Here is a 22,544-nt window from a genome sequence, read left to right as displayed (position 1 = left end):
TGAGGAGGCTGTGCAGCAGGACTCACACCCTCAGCTCAGCATAGGCAACATGTTCAAGCTATTTGCTAAAAGTACTCCACAGAGTGATTTTCCCATTATGTAACACTGTAATGTAACTAATTACCTTTTAATGGCTGTAACCATGTAATGTAACATTAGCTGTAACAGTGACCCTTCCCAGCTCGCCTGGCTTTCCGACGGGAAGCTGACAGACCGCTTTGTTTGCTGCCTGAAAGAATTGAAGTGTTCAGCATGTTAAGTCTCTAAAATAATGGATCCAGCAGTGAGTGCAGAACACAGACTTCCTGTTTCTTAAACCCCTCCAAGTCCCGGGAAATACACACACCTGTTATCTGCGGCTGCCCACAGGTAAACATTCATTTCAGCTCCAGCAGAGAGCCCTTATCTGGTCCCTGAGATGCTCAGTTAATTGGATTCACCCGCATGTTATTGTCTCTGCTGGATGGAAGCTGTTGAACTGCCTGACAAAGGCCACGCTCAAACACAGGCTGAGCTGAGTCTCTGCTCCCAGGAGCAGATCTGGAGCTGGATTAGTTTGGGATATTTTCTAGAGGACATCCAGACGAGGCCCACTAATTTTCTTGTTACACTTTGATACAGACACGTGCCTGCTTTAATGTGTTTCTGTCATGACACAAACCCAAATGTTGAGTTTTTCCAACAACTGACAGCAGCTGAATGAAGATAAAACTGAAAGAAAAATAACCCACGATAGAAAGATTTTGTGATATGATGCTGCATGAGATCAGAACTGAGCTTTCAATCTGCAGCTGATCCACAGTTTGAAGCTCTGCTGTGAAAGCTGAGGAAAGCAAAGCCACAGACACACCTCCACCTGCAGCACAGGACAAATCTGACTTTACCAAAGATGCACATTTTATCAGCCAGTCATTCACACTGTACTAACATTTAGACTTTAGTGAAACTGAGACAGTGTTTTGATGCTAAAATGATGGAAAAAGACCACAAAGAAGCAACAAACACATGATTAATGAGACCTGCAGTCACTACAACGACAATGATCACAATGACATTCAAAAAGAACACAAAGAGACAAAAATTCAATTCACTTTTATTTATCTAGCATCAAATCACAGCAGTCACCTCAAGGCACTTTATATTGTAGGTAAAGACCCTACAGTAATAACAGTGAGCAGCACTTGGTGACAGTGGGAAGGAAAAACAGGAAGAAACCTCCAGCAGAACCAGGCTCAGGGGGGGGCAATCATCTGCTGAGGGTGGGGGGGGGAAGACAGGACAACAAAGAGACACAAAATGGCCACAAAGACACAGTAAAGTATACTGTATAAGAGCATCACAGAGAAACACAAAAAACATATAAAGACACACAAAGAGACACAACATGTTTGTCAGAGATGACAGAAATGATAAAAGCCTGTAAACACAGAGAATCACTGAAACTAACGTGGCTGTCGTGCCTCTGCAGCTGGTCTCTAATTCCCACCTTCTTCCCGTTTGTCCTGCAGATGTGTGTGTTTGTGACTCGGAGCTGGGCTCCCCCGGCTGGAGGGAACCTCTGGACTGCGTCCGAGCCTCCGAACTGTGCAACCAGAACAGCCAGTGCAGCTCGCGTTACCGGATCATGCGCCAGTGCCTGTCAGGAGGGGACAAGGAGCGCAACGCCATGCTGGCCTCCAAGGAGTGCCAGGGGGCGCTGGAGGTCCTGCAGGACTCGCCGCTGTACGACTGCCGCTGCAAGAGAGGCATGAAGAAGGAGCTGCAGTGTCTGCAGAACTACTGGAGCATCCACATGGGCCTGACTGAGGGTAAGCCTCCAGCACTGGGCCCTGTCCAGAGCTAATGAAGCCCCCTGCTGCCCGCTGATGGAGCTCAACGGCTTGCTGGTGTTTTTCTGTCAGATCTTGTCTTCACATGTCGAGGTCAAAGATGCTGTGTGTTAGCCTGGAGTGCAGGCAGAAAGTAGAGAAACTTTTACTTAGTGGATGTTTGTAGGTGTTGGCGAGCTCTGCGTGTGTGCAAACAGCAGTTTAAAGACTGCAGAGTCTATAGGGGGAGCAGTTTGAAGCCTGATCTGACTGACAGGAAGTGTTTTTATTCAGGAGAAGCTCAGATATCATCACCAGAGTAAGAACAGATTTGACAGGAAATGGGGAATAGATGCGTTACACTGTGGGCTACAGCTTGAGCCCTGCTGTTTTTTATCAGCCTAATTTGAATTGGCTGAATTCATCATCTTTGAGCTGCATCTCGGGATTGTCAGAAAACCATCAGAGAACTCCTGCGATGCAGAAATCTCCGGCATGTTCTGCAGTCCCGAGCACAGTTGTTTTCTGTTTATGTGTGATGCACATCAGACGTAGTGATATTCTCAGACAGTGTGAGTCACGCTGAATCTAAAAATGACAGCATCATGTCTGTGTGGTCAGATTTGACAGTGTTATGATTCACAGTGTTGGTGGGTGATCTTTAACCAGCTGCTGGTTTAGACCCATTTGGCCCAAATTATTATTTCATTATTTTAGCTGAAGCCTGACAGACACGGGGTTTTTGGGTCAATATCGACCCACCAGCCACACATATAATATATATACATAAACATTGGTCTATCAGTGGTGTCAGATATGAAAACTTACTTTTACAAAGTAAGTGAGGTTTGGAGTGATTTAGAAATGGTTTTGCAGATACATGAAATATTAAAATATAATATCATTCAGGCTAATTTTGACCCATTGTGAACTATAAGAAACTCAGATTTCAGCCTTCCCCACCAAAGATCTTTCAAGACCTTTTGGCATTTAAAGCCTGACTCATATCACTGGCTAATGGATGCTGACATTAATCACTTTATATGTTGTCCAGTATAAAGACATATCAGCAAATAAACTAACATTACCTAAAATTAGCCTGATTAAAGCTAGTTTCATCTAAAGGAGCCCATCTGACTACACAGGAACTTGACCATCAGGCGAAAACTACAGTGGACCTCAGCAGACATTCAAAGCATGGAGGAATCATTTTCAGGATAAAATCCAACCTCAAACCTTCTTTCCTCTGGATAATGGTAGCTAACATTGGTGTGCCTGCTAACATGGCCCAGCTGTAATCTCATTTAGCAAAATGACAGTTTGATTTATACAGCACATTTCACCATCCCTGAACTCAGTCTGCTGAACATCAACAATAAAAACATCAAAACATTTGTCGATCTACTGATCCGTCCGTCCATCCATCCATCCATCCGTCTGTCCGTCCATCCGTCCGTCCGTCCATCCATCCATCCATCCATCCATCCATCCATCCATCCATCCGTCCGTCTGTCCATCCATCCATCTGTCCATCCATCCATCCATCCGTCTGTCCGTCCATCCGTCCGTCCGTCCATCCATCCATCCATCCATCCATCCATCCATCCATCCGTCCGTCTGTCCATCCATCCATCTGTCCATCCATCCATCCATCCGTCTGTCCATCCATCCGTCCGTCCGTCCATCCGTCCGTCCATCCATCCATCCATCCATCCATCCATCCATCCGTCCGTCCGTCTGTCCATCCATCCATCTGTCCATCCATCCATCCATCCATCCATCCGTCCGTCTGTCCATCCATCCATCTGTCCATCCATCCATCCATCCATCCATTAGTCAGGTCACAGTGGTAGCAGGGTATTCCAGACAGCCTTCTCTCAGGCCCCACTTTCCAGTTCCTCCTAGGGAATCTGAGGCATTCACAGGACAGGTGAGTGGGTTCTGGGTCTGCTTGGGGTCTCCTCCCAGTCTGGATTCCCTGGAAAACCTCCAGAGGGAGGCACCCAGGAGGCATCTTAACCAGATACTTGCACCACCTCAAATGGCTCCTTTCAGAAGACCCCAGTGAAGTGGAAGATTTAAAGCTCAGTAACCTCACTGAATACAGGAAACCAGGGCCTGCTCCTGGGCTGAGGAAGAGAGCTCGAAGGCGAGTGCCAGACCTGTGAAGCTCGGATCTTCCCCCTGTGGGCCACCACCTGCGGAGACCGGCACTGGGGTCGGGTGCTGTGGACCCCCAACATCACAGACTGTTTTTTGTAGTGTTAAGCATAACATGCTGCTTGACTATAAAAATATAAAGTCAAACTGTTGATTTCATTGATCAGTAAAGAGATGCAAAGATATGTAACAGACATTTAGATTCTACAGCCAGCGACCTGTACCCACTGAAGTATATATGTGTGTATGTATGTGTATGTGCTCAGGTATATGCAGGATGTAAGATACATACAACAGAGCAGCGTAACACAAGCTGGCTGCAGATGTAAACTCACAGTGCAGCCATCAGTGTGATGGCTGTGGGTGTCACTGATAACAACAGCTGACAGGAAGTTACATGGAGCCTTTTCCTTCTCCACCATATTGTTAGTCCACTGTCCACTGTTAGTCAAACTAAGCTCCAGAGACGCTAAAGTTAACCCGCTGTGTGGTTCCAAACTCTGCCAGCTCTGACTCTGTGATGTTAAAGGGGAGAGGGCATGTTTGTTGAGGTGTTTGCTTTCTGCAGAGGAACCTAAAAATGATTTTGATCCTTTTAAAATGTCCATGCTGAGCGCTCGGTTGGTGCGGCAACAGATGAGGCGAGCCTGTGACGGCTTTGCGAGCTGCTTCTGTGGGAATTTTAGCACAACAAACGAGCCCTTCACATGAAACGCTGCAGAGCTGCTGTGTTCTCAGTCACCTGGCTGACGCCCGTGGCTGGTTCACGTCCCACTGCCGGTCCTGCACTCTGTGTGTGTCTGCACATGCAAACGCACACGCGTGCAAACGCACACGCGGCCCGTTGGCTGGCCTAGTTTGGGTCTCAGTGGCAGAGCTCATTAAGAGCCTCTGTCTTTGTTCTCCTTTCCACTAAGGACGTCTCTGTAGTGCCAGCAAAGCTCACAAAGCCCCCACATCTCTCACACACCCACACACAAAAAGCAAACACACACATGCTGGGCGGCCACACACAGGCCGTGTGTTCAAGCCTGACAAAGTTGCGATGTACAGAAAGACAAACGTGTGAGACGTCTGAAACGCAGCAGAACAAATATCTACACCCACCAACACGGCGCATGCTCACAGGACTTCCTCTGAGCTGCGTTTGTGTGTTTGCAGTGCATGTGATACCTTCATTGTGTGCATGTGTGTCTTTTTGCTGTCACAGTTTTATTAAAGCTCGTTCCCTCAGAACCCGACGGGGCGCTGTGGGAGGACCTCCTGATGTGAGCCCTCACTCTGTGATGAGCTTTTTAAAACTTAATTACAGCCTGACTTTGAAAGTGCAGATCTAATTTGTTTGCTGGCTTTCACAAGACCAAACGTTCACACCATCAGTTTGGATGTTTTTGTTCTTTAGTTTGACTGAAAACGTCCTTCCTCTCAGACACCTTTGTGAAACTCTTTAGGGTTAAATATGCGCTGTTCAGGAAGACTGACTCTAACCTGTGCTGTTCACCTCTCAGCTCCTTTTGTTTAAGCTTGCTACCTTAAAAAATTTTATTGATAGGTAGAGTGTGAGTGTGTGGCTCAGGGTTGAGCGACTGGACGTTGAGCAGGCTGTGGGGTCGTCCATTAGAGACTTGGCTCTAGATTACAGGATGCTTCTGCCCATAAAGACCTTTCAGGTTCTTGATGGTCGACCGCCAGGTTGGACTCAAAGCCAGCAGCACACCTGCTGAAGATGGAGCAGTGAGAAACCCTTAGAGATCTATGTAACTTATATCAGTGCTCAGTTGACTATCGAGGGACATTTAATGACTCTTAGAAATGATGATCAGTGCTCACAAAGCTGCCTTATCAGACGGCTGCGTTCCTCTCCAAAACCTTGAACAAGGTGACAATTCAAAGTTAAAATCTCAAAGAGTGTTTGTGCACTTTCAGTTAATGAGCAGGATTTCAAGGGTGCAGGTAAATGGCTTGATGTGGCGTGCGGCCTTGAGTCATGAATCTTAAAACAGCCCACAAATGATGTGAACATGGCAGCAGTCTGTGCAGATTGCTACCAACGTCAGTGTGACTACAGAGAAGCTTTTAAAGGTTTCTCACAGGAAAGTTCATCTGCTACTCGCTTAATTACATCCTGCTTCTGATGGGTTTATAGAAATTGTGCTCCTGCAGTTTTGGTTTCCAGCTATATTTTTTCTTTCATGTGACACTGAACAAAAGAATTTCTTCTCCGCTGTTTGTCTCATTCATGCATGACGGGCAGGAGAGGATTTGTTGGGTTTTTGGCTTAAAAGCTATAATAGAAGTGAGGCAGGAAGAACAGGTGAGACCGAAAAGACTCAAAGTTTCTCTGCGTCCGAGGTTCAGGATGGGTTTAAGTACGGAGAGCGCCTGGATTTAGGAGAGGGATTAAAAATTCTGGAAGTGCAGAGCTGTGGTCACCAGGTGAACTGCAGTGAAGTCCTTAACCACATTATAATAATACAGCACACTTTAAAACACACAAAAAAGGCAGGGTACAAAGACACAGGAATCAAAGTGACGTGTGCAGCAGCCACAGCACTCCTTCGTTCATGATCAGGTTTGAAATCTCCAGTCTTTAATTTAGTCTCATATTCAGGCTCAAAGTTAGACTTTTTAATCAAGTCTTTGTGCTGTATTCTGGTCTTTAGTCTTTAACCCTGTGAGGTCTGAATAAGTGCCATGCCTAACCCTTAATCCTAATCCCATCAGATTATGGGATTTTTGGTTGTAGGAAATTGTTTTTCAGAATAAAAAAAATAACCTTTAAACTAACAGACATCCAAAAATATCTATATTTCTCCCAAAGTCCTTTTTGGTTTTGGAAATTGGGGTTTGGTTAGCTGAGGACCTCACACAGTTCATGCAGTCCTCGTCTTAGTCTTAACCCTATAAAGTCCAGTAAAGGCTGAATCGGCACTCACTGCTGGGTCTGGCGCTGTGTTCAGGGACCTTGCAGACTTTTCTACATGGATGGAGCCTGTTTCCAAGAAAAGGTTTCCTCACAACACCCTAATGCTTCCACCAAGGAGGTTATGAGATTGAACAGGTTTATCTGTTTATTAGCAGGATTAGTCAGAAAGTCACTGAAGCATGATGTGGAGGGAAGATTCAGCCTTGGTGGAAGCAGGAAGACTCAGACAGCTCTTTAACATCACCAACCTTTGAGCAAATGAACAACGCAGCGACAAACTGTTGCTGTGTGACGCTAACCTTTGGAAATAATCTTGTCACATTCTGTCTGAGAGCAGCTTAATCCTGAATCTAGTCTTTAACCTTTGATGGACTCTTTACTCTTGTCTTAAAGGCAGTGTTGGTGAGGTTCATATATGAGCAAACAAAATGCTGAGTATAAAACTTGTATAAAGGGCCCACCTGCCTTCCAGAAACTGGAATCCATGTTGGGAAATTGCATCAGCAACAGCCAAAAATTGCTCCAAATAATTTGTGGATCCAGTTGCTCAGTACACAGAAAGAGACAAGAAGTCAGTGAAATGGTTGAACTGCCATGCAGATAAATGCCTCTGAAACACTAGCATGTTTGGGAAATGGATTTAAATTGCTAATTGCATGTCGTTGACTCCTGCGTAATGCAGCTTTCTATAGTCTAAAGTCTTTAATGTAGTCTTAAATATGGTCTTTGTGAGTCACTTGAGTAAATCAGCAGCCTTCGGCTTAATTAGGGGAGTCGTGATTGACAGCAGCATCCAGGTTTCACTTTACAGACTCTCCAGTGAATCTCTCTGCCCGGCAGATCCTCTGAGAGCAGCCGGGAAGGTGTTGAAGGGGAGGGTGGAGATGAGTAATGAGCTGAGGGACAGAAAATTGGTTGTGGGTGGAGAGCGCCAAGTCTGGAGATGGAGGACTGGAGTCTTTCCTGAAAGCTTTTCCTCTGGCATTCTTTTCATTATTGGTTCTTTGAGGGCTGTGACGCTGCAGAGGAAACACTCACCGAGGACGAACAAAGTGACACAAGGGGTGACACAAACTCAGAAGTTTCCACCCACCTATTATTATGTGCACTCTGCCAATGCAAAGAAAGTGAAAGGAAGCACCTTAATAGGAGAAAGTATTTGTCGTCAGAGGCGACAAATTAACTCAAAGTGAGGCAGACTGGCAGGGGATGAAAAACAGACGTGTTAGATAATGTCACCATGACACACCTGCAGAAAGTAACTAGTGGAAGATGGACTCCACTCGTACATCTGTTGGTTTAGCATTTTGACTGACAGTTATTTATTTTCTGGCAGCTGTCTGGATGCCTCGCTGAGCTCTTACCTTCTTTGGACTGGGTAAGATTTATCCAGTATGTCCAAGAAAACCTCAGGATAGTAACTGTGAGTAAATAGTTGCTGAATGAGTTCTCTGGTTCGAGGTTCAGAGTTCAGGTAATGAACAATCAGTCTGGTTGATGATTTGCTGCAGAGGTTTGATCATGTCAGCTAGCTCTGGTGGGCGTAATGGCAGTTTTTTTTAGGGTGTCAAGTTTATCCAGTAGATTTTCTGACTATTTCCAGACAAACTGAAAAAAAAAAAGTTCCCCTTTCAGCAAATGCAATCCCTCCTTTGCTCTGCATGTGGACTGTTTATGTACAAGCAGTCTAAAATGGGAGCCCTGTGACAGACTGGTGACCTGTTCAGGTGTACCCAGCTGGGATATCCCTGTAATACTGATCAGGATAAGAATGGTGTCTCCTTCTCTTGGCTGTGTGCACATCTAATTGTAAGATGTAGCTATGGTTGCACACTTTGGTATCAAATTACAGAATGGGAAGATTTCAGGTAATCAGGTATGAACAGAAGCTGAAGTTGTACCAAGAGTTTCAGGTGGTCGGTTCTTCAGCATTCGGTACAAAAGCCAGTGATTGGACTGAGTTCAATTAGTGCCACTCTAGCTTAAAAGTGATGTAGAAGGGCAAAGAATAATATATCCCTATCACGTCTTTAAGAAGAAAACACCATTCAGCTTTTTCATCTAAGATGCAGTGATGATGACCGTAGTAATAAAACCTGAGGGCAGAATGATAAACAGCATCCGGCAGCTTCAGAGCGGCTGCAGAGGCATACCTATAAATCATATCACCATAATCCAGAACAGAAAGAAAAATGGCCTCAACTACTTTTTTCTGTAAAGCACTGGAAGGTTAGGTTTGGACCATACAGTACAGGTCTTAGCAGGGCAGCTCCCAAAACTGGATCCTTGGACATTTTGGATTCTTTCCTCATATCGTTCATGTTGCTTTGCTTTGTCCACCCTAGAAAACCGACTTCAGTCTTTATAAAAACAGAAATTTGAAGCTTTGAAGTTAGTTGGTAAATCATACATGGACGTCCACGGACTTGGTTCCTGGGGTAGCTCTGGTAGGCCCGCCTCGGCCTTTGCCTAACAGTGGTTGTCTGATGTGTCTCACTGCAGCCCCCCCCCTTTGAAGCTGACGGCCGGTTGCTTGTAGACGTTCCAGGCTGCAGTTGCTCATAGGTAACGCTCATAGGCCAATGAACAGCGCTCTCATTGGCGTTCACTTCAATTGATGAGAGGCTGAAGGACAGGTGACTGTTCACGTGGTGCGACTGCAGTCACATTACTTTGGATGCCATTGATTTTTTTTTTTAGTCTTCTCATTACTTTGAGCACATCAGAAAAATTGGAAAACTTGGATAGTTTTGGTGAGATGTACAGTATGACTCACCTGGGCTCAGAGTTTCACTCTGGCTTGGATAAACCAGACAGTTTAGTCAGTGACTATTTTAAGCTGGATTATCATACCAGGAATTGTGGGTAAATTAAGGCTTTTTCAGAGTGAACCATGTGGGGATGAGGTTGGGCTTATTCTTAGCCACATGCTAACCAAATACAGTTTCAGGAGGTAGAACATGTGGCCCTTTCAGGTCAAGTCTGTTTGATGTAGTTTAGCCTCACAGCTCTAGCATCAATGTTATGGTTAGGGTTGGCAATATTTTAGCCACATGCTAAAAGCTTGGTGATGTTAGTAAGTTTCATTCACGCTGACGTCTCAGTTTCTTTAAAGCTTTTTATTTAGATTTTCCAAATAGGCAGAAATTGTATAAAACCAGGTGGACTGTAACAGCTGACCTGACGTATGCTGAGAGTCCAAAAGGTCAGCCCGGCCTGTCACCTGCTGGTTCATGCATGATGCACTTCATTTACTCCAGGAAGTGAAAAATAAAACAGACTCTTCACGTCTGTCTCTGCATCTTATTTTCTGTTAAACAGCAATTAGAAAATAAGTTACTTCATGAAGGTTATGGTTGATATCTGAGAGCATCACAGACTCAGTGATTTTCTTTTTTGTGTTTCCACTCTGAACACCGTCTCCAGGACCAAACGTCTTTGCTGTTTGTCTGATGAATATAGTAAAGATGTTGCTGTTCAGAAGGCATTTTATTTTGCCCCTAATTCTGGATCCATGGCCTCCTGTGTGCCAGAAAGATTTTCCGCCCTCCTGCAGCACACGCTCACTGAGGTAAACAGGCCGAATCTATGACATCTCAATTAGGAGGCGCGCGGCTCTCCTCTCCACTGCCCTACTTTACACTCCAGGCTGATAAAAGGGCTGTTTTTGAATACAGATCGTGTCTTGGGCAGCTTTATACCCTGACGCCAGAAAGCTCATCATCCATCCTAATTTGTGTTGTTTGTGGACTTCATCGCAGTGATTTCAAACATTATTCAGCAGCCTGCAGGTGAGTGCAGAAGCAATAAAGTGCATTGCTGAGACAACACAGACAAAAAGATGAGCAACTCATTGATGGTGTGTTATTTATCATGTCAGTGTGGACCACCGGCAAACACAGGAACAACAGCCTGGAGCATCTGCAAGAGTGCATCCACTCTTCCAACAGGGGTTATAAGATGGAAGAACTCCAAACAGAAACACCTTTTTATTTTAAGGAAAAACAGACAAGTTTAAAATACATATAACAAAAAAGACGTTAAAAACATACAAGACAAAAACAAGAAAACAAAACAAGAGAAGAAATGAGTTTCAGACAGGATTTAAAGGCAGAGTCAGTCTGATGATCCTTCCACAGTTCGCGGGCAGCCACTGAAAAAGCGCGGTCACCTCTGAGCTTCCTCCTCGTCTTTGGGATGGCCGACAGTGACAGATCAGCTGACCTGGGTGTGAGGGCCCTGATGCTAGCACCCTTATTAAAAAAAAAGCTCATGAAGCTCTCACACAATTCAATGAAGCTCTCCAGGCAAAAGGATTGTGGTGCATTTAAAGCAGAATTTTCGATTTAAAAAAACACATAAGAATATCAGAAAAGTACTTTCACAGTTTTCTGGTAAAAACACCAGCTGTCCTGTAACAGCTGGAAGGACACCTGGAAAATCACCTGGAAAATCTTGATTTCAGCGGAGCCACGGTATCTCAGACAGTCCGGCAGGTCGAGCTGAATCGAGAGGTGATGACTCGACATCTGAAATAAAGCTGAGAGAATCAGAAGGGCTGATCGCAGCGTTAAAGGCTGCAGAGAACCGAGCAGCAGAGGAGGAATAAAAAAAGGACATCATGTGGCAGGAAGAGAGGCACGTCAAAAACAACGGGCAAAGCAGCATCGCAAACCTCTAAGTTAGAAACAATAAAACCAAAAGTTAAAACAAGGTCAAGAGTGTGTTCACCTTCCTGTGTTGGACTACGCACAGACTGTACAAAACCAACAGGGTCAGTAAGATGCAGGAAATCATTGGCCTTCAGGATGAAGGTTTTTATAAGACCACAGATAGCAGCATTTCCCAGGGACCTCCTGACAGAAGCCACAGCATTTGCCGTCTGCTGAGCCCGAGCGAGCGGCCGCAGGTTGTGTAGGTTCACCCTTCACCTGCGGAGGTATGGAAGGGAGAGACCTGTTGGTTCCACGTCATCCAAGCCGCCCACAGGAACCAGGGAGGAGGCAATCCGATCCAGGAAGTGGCACGAGATGAAAGAACAAATTGCAGACCCAGTATCTCCAGAGAAAGCGACACGAGAGCAGGCCACACTGGCGTCTAGTTTTATCAACCTGCTAATGTGTTTCCCACATCTGTCTGGACGTGGGAATATCTGCATGTTCTGTGTGCAGCTGGAGCTGGAAAACAGCGGCAGAAAGCCGGTATACCTGAGGGAGGCGGGAGGTAGAAAGTTCTCTGCCCGTCTTGACTGAACCGTTCTAAATATTCACAACTGATGAATATTTATGAGTGTTTGGCGATCATAAACCTGCAGAGAGTTGATGTTCAGTGTAACAAGCAACCAAAACAGCAGGAATACAACCACAGTTTACAGACAGCAGCACCACCTCATACAGCTCATATATTAAAGGTTTATAAGACCACAGATAGCAGATAAGAGGCAGTTTTTGGCCTCTCTGACTGACGAGTGGATGGTGACACAGGCGGCTGTAGCTGCTAGCTGTCTGCTAAGCTTCCCCTCAGCTAACTGGAGTCCCTGAACTGGACCTCTGGACCGTGTTTGTGCTGTTGGAGCCTCTTGGAGCATTTTTAATGCAATGATCTGACCAATAATATGGCTGCAGTGGCTTCATTGGACTAACAGACCATCCAAGAAGGCGGAGCTCCAGTTTGCTGAGTGAGATTTTATTTGGATGTTACTGATTAGCAGGTATCAGTGCGATGCTCTTATACAGTCTGTGGAGCCAGGCTGGTTCAGGCCAAAATATGAATGCAAATTTATCAAACTGTGATGTCATAAAGGCTGCAGCCATTGATTATCTACAGTCTCTGTGGGTAACCGTCGCAGTTCTGTGGTAGAAATGAACAGCTGTGTGTGGACCGTGTCAGAGTAAACTGATACATAACTGTGAGCCACACTCGTCAACAGTTAATGGAAGTTATGCACAAAGCAAACAGTCAGACATGGCATTTAAAACATGATTTGATTATCAATGGATGTGATCAGTGGTTTGAATCACTCCTACATAGACCTGCCCAGGGCTGGGTGCTGTTTGGGCTCTTCTGACTTCTAACCTCGTTGAGTAAAGATGCTTCTGAAGTAAAACCTACTTTCAGTTTATTCACAAGGATCATCACAGCGGGCAGCTGCACCTGTTTGATTAGGCAGATTTTTACCCCGGATCACCTTCCTGATGCAACCAAAGGGATTCGTACCTCCTCCCAGGACCAAACTGGGGCTCTTTCACTTGTTAGGTGAGCGTGTTAACCACTACAGTACTACTTCCTGCAAAAAGTGTTTTACCTGGTGGGGACGTTTTCACGTGTGCAGCTGTTCCTTTGACCATTTCATACTCCACCTAAATCAGAGTGGCCTCATTAAATGAAGCTTCTGCTGCCTCCCAGCACCGTCTCACTGGCTCAGTTTAAACAGATCTCTCTGTTTCTGTGGATAATATTTAGTTACTTTTGAAACTTTGAATTTACAGCATTACGATGCAGTGCAGAGCATTACGATTCGATTTTTTTCTCCCCGTTAAATCGACTGCTACTTCACAGTGTTGAGCTGTGATCAGTGAGAGATGCTCCATGGGAGGAATTCTGACTCTTACTGTATATCTTGTGCAGCTACATTATTAAGCATTATTTAATTGCTTACACAATGCACACAAATATTGTTTGACAGCAGATTAATGTGCACAGCTGTCTGCAGTCATGAAGTTAAAAGAATGAGTCTGCAGGCTGTTTGAAAGGAACAAGACGCTGATTAAACTGCAGCGTTTGTGTGAACAGCAGCGAGACGGAGGGGCTGAGGGTAACTCAGAGGATCAGCAGATCAAAGACTGATACCCCGGGAATTAGATGAAAGTGTGATGACAGCAGATGACAGAGGAAGAGGCAATTTGAGGACAGGGAACTGAAAGGGGAGGAAATGGAGCAGAGCAGGGAGAGATCAGAAAGCGGAGTTCAGATAGGCAAGAAGGTGGGCGACACTGAAGCTCCATTAATGTGCTCCGGGTCGTTAAAGGACAGACTCGGCGCAGGTTAGACCACAGTCTTCCTGCTTAAACGCCTCGTTCTGAGGGCTGTTTGCTGTCGTGTGTGGAAAACTTTTGGTTTGGTTTTTTGGTGGCAGAAACTGTGAAATGCTCGATGAATCACTGGCTGGCTGTTTGATTACGGCCCGTCGAGCGGCTGAGGTGATGTATGGAGATTTGATTTCTGATTGCCCTGCGCAGATCCATCACCGTGCCACCGATGTGTGGTGCCTGCCTGCCGTACGGCGAGGTGTTTGTGGCTTGCCGGGCCATTAAACGATGCCGGAGGGCGACGATGGTCTCAGTGTTTCTGTGTCCTTGAGCACAAACAAAGAGAAGAGAAGCAGAGCACAGCGTCGGGATTTAATGGAAATGCTCAGATTCCTGCCAAACGTCTGCAGCCACAGAGTGCTTGGATAGCTGAAGAGTGGAGAATACGTTAATAAGGAAATATTATTGTGATGACACATCGATGCCTATGAGACTCGTAGCTCTAAGGTCCGTGTGTTTTGGGACATTTGAACTTCATACCAGAGAGTATTTGAGTGCAGTTACTGGTACTCTTCCACTTGGAACTTAAACCGTCGATTTGACCGTAAATAAGCTGAAACAAATGAGTCATTTGATTTCACTGTTTACTCCATAACAGGCTCTTTAATGAGGCTTTAATGATTCAAGCAGGAAAAAAATGGTGAAACTCATTTTCAATGTTAGTTTCTTCACCCGAGACTTCTCATCCATTCCTGATGTGTTTGGTGTTTCTGGTTCATTCTGCTGTGGGAGGCGCACTGAGCCGTGGTCTCTGGGTGTAAGGTTTCCCTCCATCAGCTGGAAAATCTTGGATCAGTCCTGGATCAGTTGAAGGCAGCGTAACACCTGAGCCTCCTCCATGATTCAGAGCGGAGATGCTGCTCCTCTCTCTGAAGCAGCAGCTGCTCGTTTTCTGCTGTGTGCACTGCAGGTCGTCGCATGTGTGGTTATTCACCATTTATGCTTTTACAAGTTAATTACTTATCGACATATTCTTAAGGAGGCGGACCCAAACATTAGACAAACCATAAATATCGACCCCAAGATTGGCTGCTGTGGTCACAGAGCGTCGCTCATCATCACATGCTGTTGGAGCCTGTAGTTCGACCATCTTTGGACATCATTTTCTGCCTTTCCTTCCCCTCGTCCATGCTGAGTGGGGTGCACACGGGCACCATTTAAAGGGTCAGTTGTGAGTTTTTACCTGCAGCAGGTGGCACACATGGAGAGGCAGGCAGGAGCACTGCAGTGGAAGTTCAGATGGGTTCAGAGTCAGCAGCCAAATGGATTTCAGCCACATAAACAAAATAATCTGTATTATTTATAATGCTCAGACAGGGAGCTGCACTCGCTTTGTGGCTCTCAGACTCGGAGCTCAGAGCCATCAGCTGATCTGATCTGATGATCAGTTTTTGTTGGTCTGCAGCTGCCACGTGTGGATGGATGCCATTGGATCAGATCTTTGTTAATTCACAAAAGCCATCCCAGGGAGCAACATGACTGTGGTCCAGTTGTGGCCCTCATACTTGGTGGATGATGACCCCCCGAGGGTGATCCACTCCCAGCTGCCAACTGTCTGCCACGAGCTAACCAAGTAAACGGTATGATGAGGCAAAAGAGAGAAGTGAGAGAGTGGAACACTTAAAGCAATGATTTGCCTTCTCTTGCATGAAAATATATGGAGCCATAAATGCCAACAGAGCTGAGAGGAACAGGTACTAACAACAGACGGCCACCTTTACAGTGATGCCACGAAGCCACTGACAGAAGCACAAACAGCTGTTAGAGGTGTGATTCAGCCTTTTGTTCTTATCAAGTCACAGCACATCGGGGTGAAATCAACACGTCTGCTGTGCCGCCCGGCCTTCCTCACACCTCCGTTCAGCTCAAGGAGAGCACAGAAATATCCAAGTGAAGGAAGAGTGAGGAGAGGATAACTGACTTCCTCTTAGCCTGAATCGATGAGCTGACGATAAGCTCTGGTTTCATTTTTCTTCCACAGATTTTTAATCCCGGAGAGATGCAGCACGTTGGGACAAAAGCAGTCAAATGTTTGCCTCATCAAAGCATGACAGATGATCACACGTTTGTTCTCGGAAAATAAATCCTCTGAGAGGATATGAGACAACCAAAGAACATAATTATTGTTTTATGTGAGCGAGTGTGGCTGGGAGTTGGAGTAATCTGCACAGGGACCAGTCTAAGCTGTCCCTGGAGGGAGGGCACGCAGCAGGCGGCAGCATTAGTCACGGGCAGCTCTCTGCACGGCCAGCTGATTTCTTCACCTCTGCTCAGAGCTCCTGGTGGGACCAAAGCACGCCGACATCCCGGCCGGTCACACGCCTCCATTTCCTGCAGCTGTGGATGCTGAAATGTGCAGAGTCCCCCACAGAGAGCGTGGAGTCAGGTGGGCAAATCCACCTGTGGAGGGTCACGAGTGCTGCAGTCAGTATTCAGAAAGATTCAGTTACTTTTAAATGGAGCCTAAAGGCTCGTTTCCAGCTCCCCACTGGAGCAGGTCTGCATGAGTCACACCTGAATTAAGTCCTGATTTATCATCTCATTAGGCAGCCCCTCATTTGGTTCTTTAAGCCCCCCCTCCCCAAACACCCACTTCTTATCTGATTGGCCAGCTTCTGGAAGCCTGTTGATGATCCTGTAATACTGTACAAATATGAAGGGAAATATTTGTTGTGTAATTATGCTCTGAACACAGAGTGGAGCATAGACTCTGTAGTGTTTGCTTCCACGAGTCTCAGCCATAAGTCACCACATTTAGCCGAGTGCAGAGCTATGAGCTAATGCTAACCAGCGTGGTTATCAGTCTGCATCCGCAGACTGTACGGCCATCACACAGACACAGGTACCTGCCTGTTACTGCTCAGTAACATCCGACTCACTCTCTGGCCTCTGTGCACGAGGCTCAGCTGCCCTGCTCTATCTCCACCACCTTCAGCACCGCTGCTGCAGGAAAACATCGACTGACACGACTTTAGAGGTTGGGCCTGACCGGGTGCCGTCCCTGTGACGTGTCCATCGGCTGTTTTGGGTTTTAATGTTGATTCTTGTGTCTCTTATCAAAAGTTCTCCATGACTTCAACGAGAGAAATCTCTCTATCCAGAGCAGCAAATGGCACTCAGCTCTGTTTTCTTCAGTGAACATTTATTTGATGAGTTTATGGGCTCGGCTGCTGAATTTGGATCATATTAAATTCAATATTCAGTTGTAAAGTATGGCCATTAGTAGTGGACATACTCACTACTAACACCTGTGAGTCACAAACTGTTAGTGAGTGTGCAGATCCACCACCTCCATCATCAGGACTAAAGGGTGAGGCTCGCGGCTTCACACCTGAACCTGTGGGCGTGGTCACAGCAGAGGAGCTAACGCTGCTGACAGTCGACCTGCCCTGTTTGTGGGCACAAGGCGTGTTGGAGGCTCTCCAAGGGAGTCTCAGGAAATCAGCTAACCTCAGGAGACAAACTGACATGTGTTCGTCACACATATGTCACACAAGTGGCTCAACACACACACTCTGACTGTGTGACATAAGTCAGTGTGAGGCTGAGATGCTCTCTTATAATCCTCAAACACTGCCGCCTCTCCTGCTGTTGTGCGCTCAGACTTTGGGAGCTTGTTTCCGTGAGTGTCACAGTTTACATGGAAATGCAATTACAAAGTCATTAAGAGAGTAACGTGGGAAAGGCAGAGTCAACAGCAGCTCTCATTATGCTAATGTGATGAGAGGAAGCAGAAGCACTGAGCTACATGTTGGTGGACTTCTGGAAAGTTTCCACCATCAGAGCTAAAATCCAGAACACTGATTCCACCTTTGTCTTATTTTCTTACATGAACCGCCTTTAAAAGTTTCAGCTTTCAGTTACTAAAAGTGTTCAGAGGAACAAACAGATGCACTCAGGAGGCCGAGTTTAAAGCACGGCCGTGCAGGTTGTTTCACTGCTGAATTAAACATACAGCTCAAAATTAGAATTTCAGATAAAGAGATGCTGTTTTTAACGGTTTCTGAATTTTATTCTAAACAGACGATAACATTTGTTTTCATCTGTTTTTTGCACCCATCTGCCTCCAAACATTAATGATATTCAGATTTACAGAGCCGTTCTGTTCTGGAAAAGATTTAAACTCGACTATAAAGGATGTGAGTGCTTCAGCTTTCTGATTCTCACCCGGCGGTGCTGTAATCCCAGAGGACGGCTCAGCGGCTTCCTGCAGGCATGAGGAGCGGCTGTGAAGTACCTCAGCTAATGTGGAAATATGGAAATTAAGACTTAATATTAAAAATATGTCCACACCGAGTTTAGGAACAGAGTAATGATCCAAATAAACTTTAAAACAATGTGCTGCCTCTGAGAGCGCAAGCATGAAGACTCATTACCAGGCAGTGAGAACGGCACAGAACCAGCAGCAGCAAAGAAACGCCATTCACAGTGAGTCCGTCAGCACAGAGAGGAACGTGGAGCTAAACTCAGAGAACTGTAGCAATACGCTGGATGGTGGTGGATACACTGTTACAGCTCTGTACGTCATGTGTTAGCATGATCTCTGAGCTTCAGACACTCAGGGAATAAACTGAATGCTTTCCAGGACGAGGAGCAACCGTAAAATATGAATGAATACTAAATATAAAAGGCCACAATGGAAGCAAAGAAGCAACAATCAAACATAAATCATTCATAAAATATGAGGAAATGTTAACTTCAGGGTCCAAAACCCGGAGACGAAAATGCTCAGAGAGCATCTGGAGCAATGATTCAAAAGTAAAGAATAAACTCCAGAAGTTGAGCTGAATTTATTTAGAGGCCAATAATCAGTAGAAATAGCTTTTGTTGAATAAATAAATGACACTCACAGAGCTCCTTTCCACTCATTCATTCAGCACCTTTTAATCTAACATTCACATCCTCAGTGATTAATAGTATTGATTAGTATCTATCGGACCAGGACAGGAACCTTCTGTGTGGAGTCTGCACACTAAGGTACAAGCACATTTAAATGTGACCCCAAGGCTCCTCACCTCTGACTGTTATCTTCTGGCAGCTGTGTGTGACGCTCCAGCATCACTTAAATGGTGCAACTGCCAACAAGAGGGTGTACTTTAACCCAATTATTGATATTGACCTTTCCAAAGCACTTTTCAGTGGCCAAACCTAATCAGAGACTAAAGACAACATTGACAGCCCATCAAAATGAAGCTAAACAGCAACTGGAAAGAAACTGTCCAAACATGAATCGTGGTGTCCTGGCTTCTCAGCATGCAGCTGATATTATAACTACCACCCCTCCAACTCCACACTTGGACTTTGTAGGTCGGGACTCTTATTTCTCGACAGTATTGCCAACAACAGTCTCACTATTACTGCAACAGGCACGTCAAGACAAACAACCCCAACCGGCAGCAGCTTCAACAAAGCAGCTGTATTTGAAGACCTGGAGATGGGAACATCTCAAAGACTTCACACCAACATTTGGAGGGCTCTTTCTGAGAAAAAGCTCATATTTTATTTCAGAAAAATGAAATTACTCTGCAGTGAGTAAACAATTCAATACAAAGTCTGTTCTACTCAGTCTGAGCTCCTTTTTCTCTATTCTCGGACTCTTGGAGAGCAGCTTTGCATCATTCACAGTTCATAAGAATCCTTCTCTGATACTGGGCCTTGGTGCAGCCACTTAGTTCAAACAAGCTATTTTAGCTCCTCCCCTTAAATACACCACACTAATAGTAGGTGGGTGGGGCTTCAGTGTTTCTGAGTGACCATATTAGGGGTATCCTCTCTCTCTGAATGACATTGTAGAGATCCCAGGGTGTAAAAACCTGTGATGATCAGAGTGTGGAGCAGACTGAGATTACTGCACACACACTGAGCTCAGCAGGAGAAACTCTGCTCATGTTTAATATGAACATCCAGCACTGGGACGACAGACAGGAAACAAGGCCCGCTTCTAACACTAACAGCAAAATCATACATCTCAATTTATTAATGAGTGTTTCCATTAACAGTTGTTTTTACGTACTAGTCAAGAGTGAAAAACGCTGCATGTCTGAGCTGAGGTTACTCTGGGTGAGATAACCTCCAGTGTGTACTCAGACTGAGGCCGTCGTCCATAAACTGAGAGTTTTTTGGACACAATAAAAGCCATTTTTGCTTCCACAGGGACGTCCTGTGGAGCTGCCTCTGTGGACTCTGACTCCCGTGTTTGTACAGTTATGAATAAAACTGTTGGGGGTCGTGCAGCTTGCTGCAGGCCGAGCTGCTAAAAGTGCAGGATTTCCTGTGGTTCAGGCACACAGTGACCTGGCAGTATTTAAGTAATTGCTCAGAGTAGATTGCCAAATCCTTTAGCTAATAGATCAGGGCACTTAGTATTGACCGAAGCCATTTAGCATGCATGCTAATGTGCTGGGCTTTAAGTATTCTGTCCAGTAACTGGAGCACCTAATCACAGAGGTGCTCGGAGTTCAGCCTGCTAAATTACACATTTAACACTGACATTGGTATTTAGCATGCAGTCAATAAATGGCTAATTTACCAGTCTGACTAATGACTGATGTGTTTAGCATGCGGGCTAATGAGCGAGGTATTTAGCATGCGGGCTAATGAGTGAGCTGGAGGCTGATTAGTATGGCTCCGCAGAGAGACACCACTGTTCGCTGTTTACTCATCTCATTCTCAGCTGCCTGTCACACAGGCGCACACGGTCGGCGTGTGCGAGCCTGAGCAGAGGATGCATATGAATGTGGACAGTGTGTGTGAGTGGGAATGAGCGGGAATATGAGCGTTTGCGGAGGACGGCTCGGGAAAAACAAAGAAGCTCATTCACGGCTCGTGCTGTCACGCCACACTGAGCTCTCTCCTCTCCCTCTCCAGCTAAATGACTGCAGCCACATAAGAAAGAGGCTTTTGCTCAGATTGAATCCACACCTATTTCTCCTCCCTCACGAGAAACCGTGAGAAAAACTCGGGCTGCACGCTTAATAGCATTTTAATTAGATTTGATTTCAACAATTTCAAAAGCATAAAGGGAATAAATCAGCTATTTTTCTAAGTTAATTTTCCACAGTTTAATTTTCTTGTGCTATAAATGAAGCGCTCGCCTTTCCTTTAGAGTAGAATCATAGATGGACGGGTTCACATTTAGAGCTACTCACGCCCTTCATACAGCACGCCTCACTGAGGCCAGCAGTGCTGACAGTCACACTCTGATGGACACATCGGGAGAAACTCGGGGTTCAATATCATACCCAAGGATACTTTGGCACGCAGACTGGAGCAGCCAGGGATCGAACTGCCAACCTTGCGATTAGTAGATGACCCACTCTACCTCCTGAGCCACAGCCACCCACAGAGTGGTGCATTTTCACAGAGCACCTCTCCCTAAAGTTCAGAGTTCAGACTCATGAGCTTTTACTTTGGTGAGCAAGGTCTGTCGAGGGCACTGCTGCCTTGCAGCAAGAAGGTCCTGGGTTTGAATCCGTCATCTGGCTGGGGTCTTTCTGTGTGGAGTTTGCATCTTCTTCCTGTGTCTGTGGGTTCTCCAGGTACTCTGGATTCCTCCCACCCCAAACACATGCAGTCAGTGGGGTTAGGTTACCTGGTGATTCTAAATTGTCCACAGGTGTGAATGGTTGTCTGTCTCTCTGTGCTGGCGACCTGTGCCTGCCTCTCGTGCTATGGCAGTGGAAGAGGATGGAGGGTTTTCACAGGTGAACCTTTGCGGGGCCACACTCCCAACCCACGATGACGCCCTCTAAACACACATCTTTAAAGTCCAGTACATGCACGGAGAGCTAATGCACAGCCGTGCAGGATGGCAGTCATTGACATGAGTATAAACAGCTTGGTGTCACAGCAGAAACTGTCCGTTTGTGTATGTGGACATTTTGTGCTCACATTCAGCCCGACTGCGTTTCAGGTCTCATCGGGCGGCCTCGAGAAGCTTCAGCGGGGACGCAATGAAGAAAACAGAGGTCTGAAAAAGGGGCAGCGCTTTCTGCTTTGATTTCCTAAACTTAAACCAAACCCGGAGTCGTACTCCAGCACGTGCACAGGAGCAAACTTTACACCCTCAGTTTACTCAAATGCACACAGTGCTGTGGTCCTGCAATGCTGCAGTCACTCCAGGGAAACACAGCGCGACTGGGTGCAGTGGACTTTGAAAAGGTGGCTTCAGGGACTGAATGGGGTCAAGCTGGCAGTTACATGCAATCAGTTTGTGATGATTAATGGGGATAAATCAGCAGGAGTCACCAAAGTGCTGCTGTCTACATGATGGGTTTTTTCTCTGTACCAAAAAAGCAGCAAAGACTTCAAAACTATGAACATATCAAATATTACAGCAGTACCTAAATCTGGCACAGCCACTTTATTTGTACTGTATGTCTCCAATGCAAGAAGAAATCAAACGCGATGCATTAAACAATAAAAACATTAAAGTTCTCTAATGCCTTACTCTCCTTTCTCACAACCTGAGCCAAGCAAACCAACTGAAACTGCAACATGCAAAGTGAAGCTGAGACAGGTGGGTTTCTGCCCACATTTATAATTGCACATGGCAGGAATCAG

At 45.7% G+C, this 22,544-nt stretch overlaps 1 protein-coding gene across 1 annotated transcript in view; it reads left to right on the top strand.

The window, feature by feature from the left end:
* The window catches only part of LOC115777064 (GDNF family receptor alpha-2-like), a 129,704-nt gene that overhangs the window by 8,335 nt on the left and 98,825 nt on the right, over positions 1–22,544 (top strand). Inside the window, exon 2 of the mRNA XM_030724885.1 lies at positions 1,509–1,808. Within this exon, the coding sequence (XP_030580745.1) occupies positions 1,509–1,808 (300 nt within the window). The remainder of the gene's footprint in view (positions 1–1,508; positions 1,809–22,544) is intronic.

This window comes from Archocentrus centrarchus, unplaced genomic scaffold (assembly GCF_007364275.1).
Source record: "Archocentrus centrarchus isolate MPI-CPG fArcCen1 unplaced genomic scaffold, fArcCen1 scaffold_42_ctg1, whole genome shotgun sequence".
NCBI lineage: Eukaryota > Metazoa > Chordata > Actinopteri > Cichliformes > Cichlidae > Archocentrus > Archocentrus centrarchus.
Note: the sequence above shows the minus strand (reverse complement) of the source record. Positions and strands in the feature narration are given on the sequence as shown.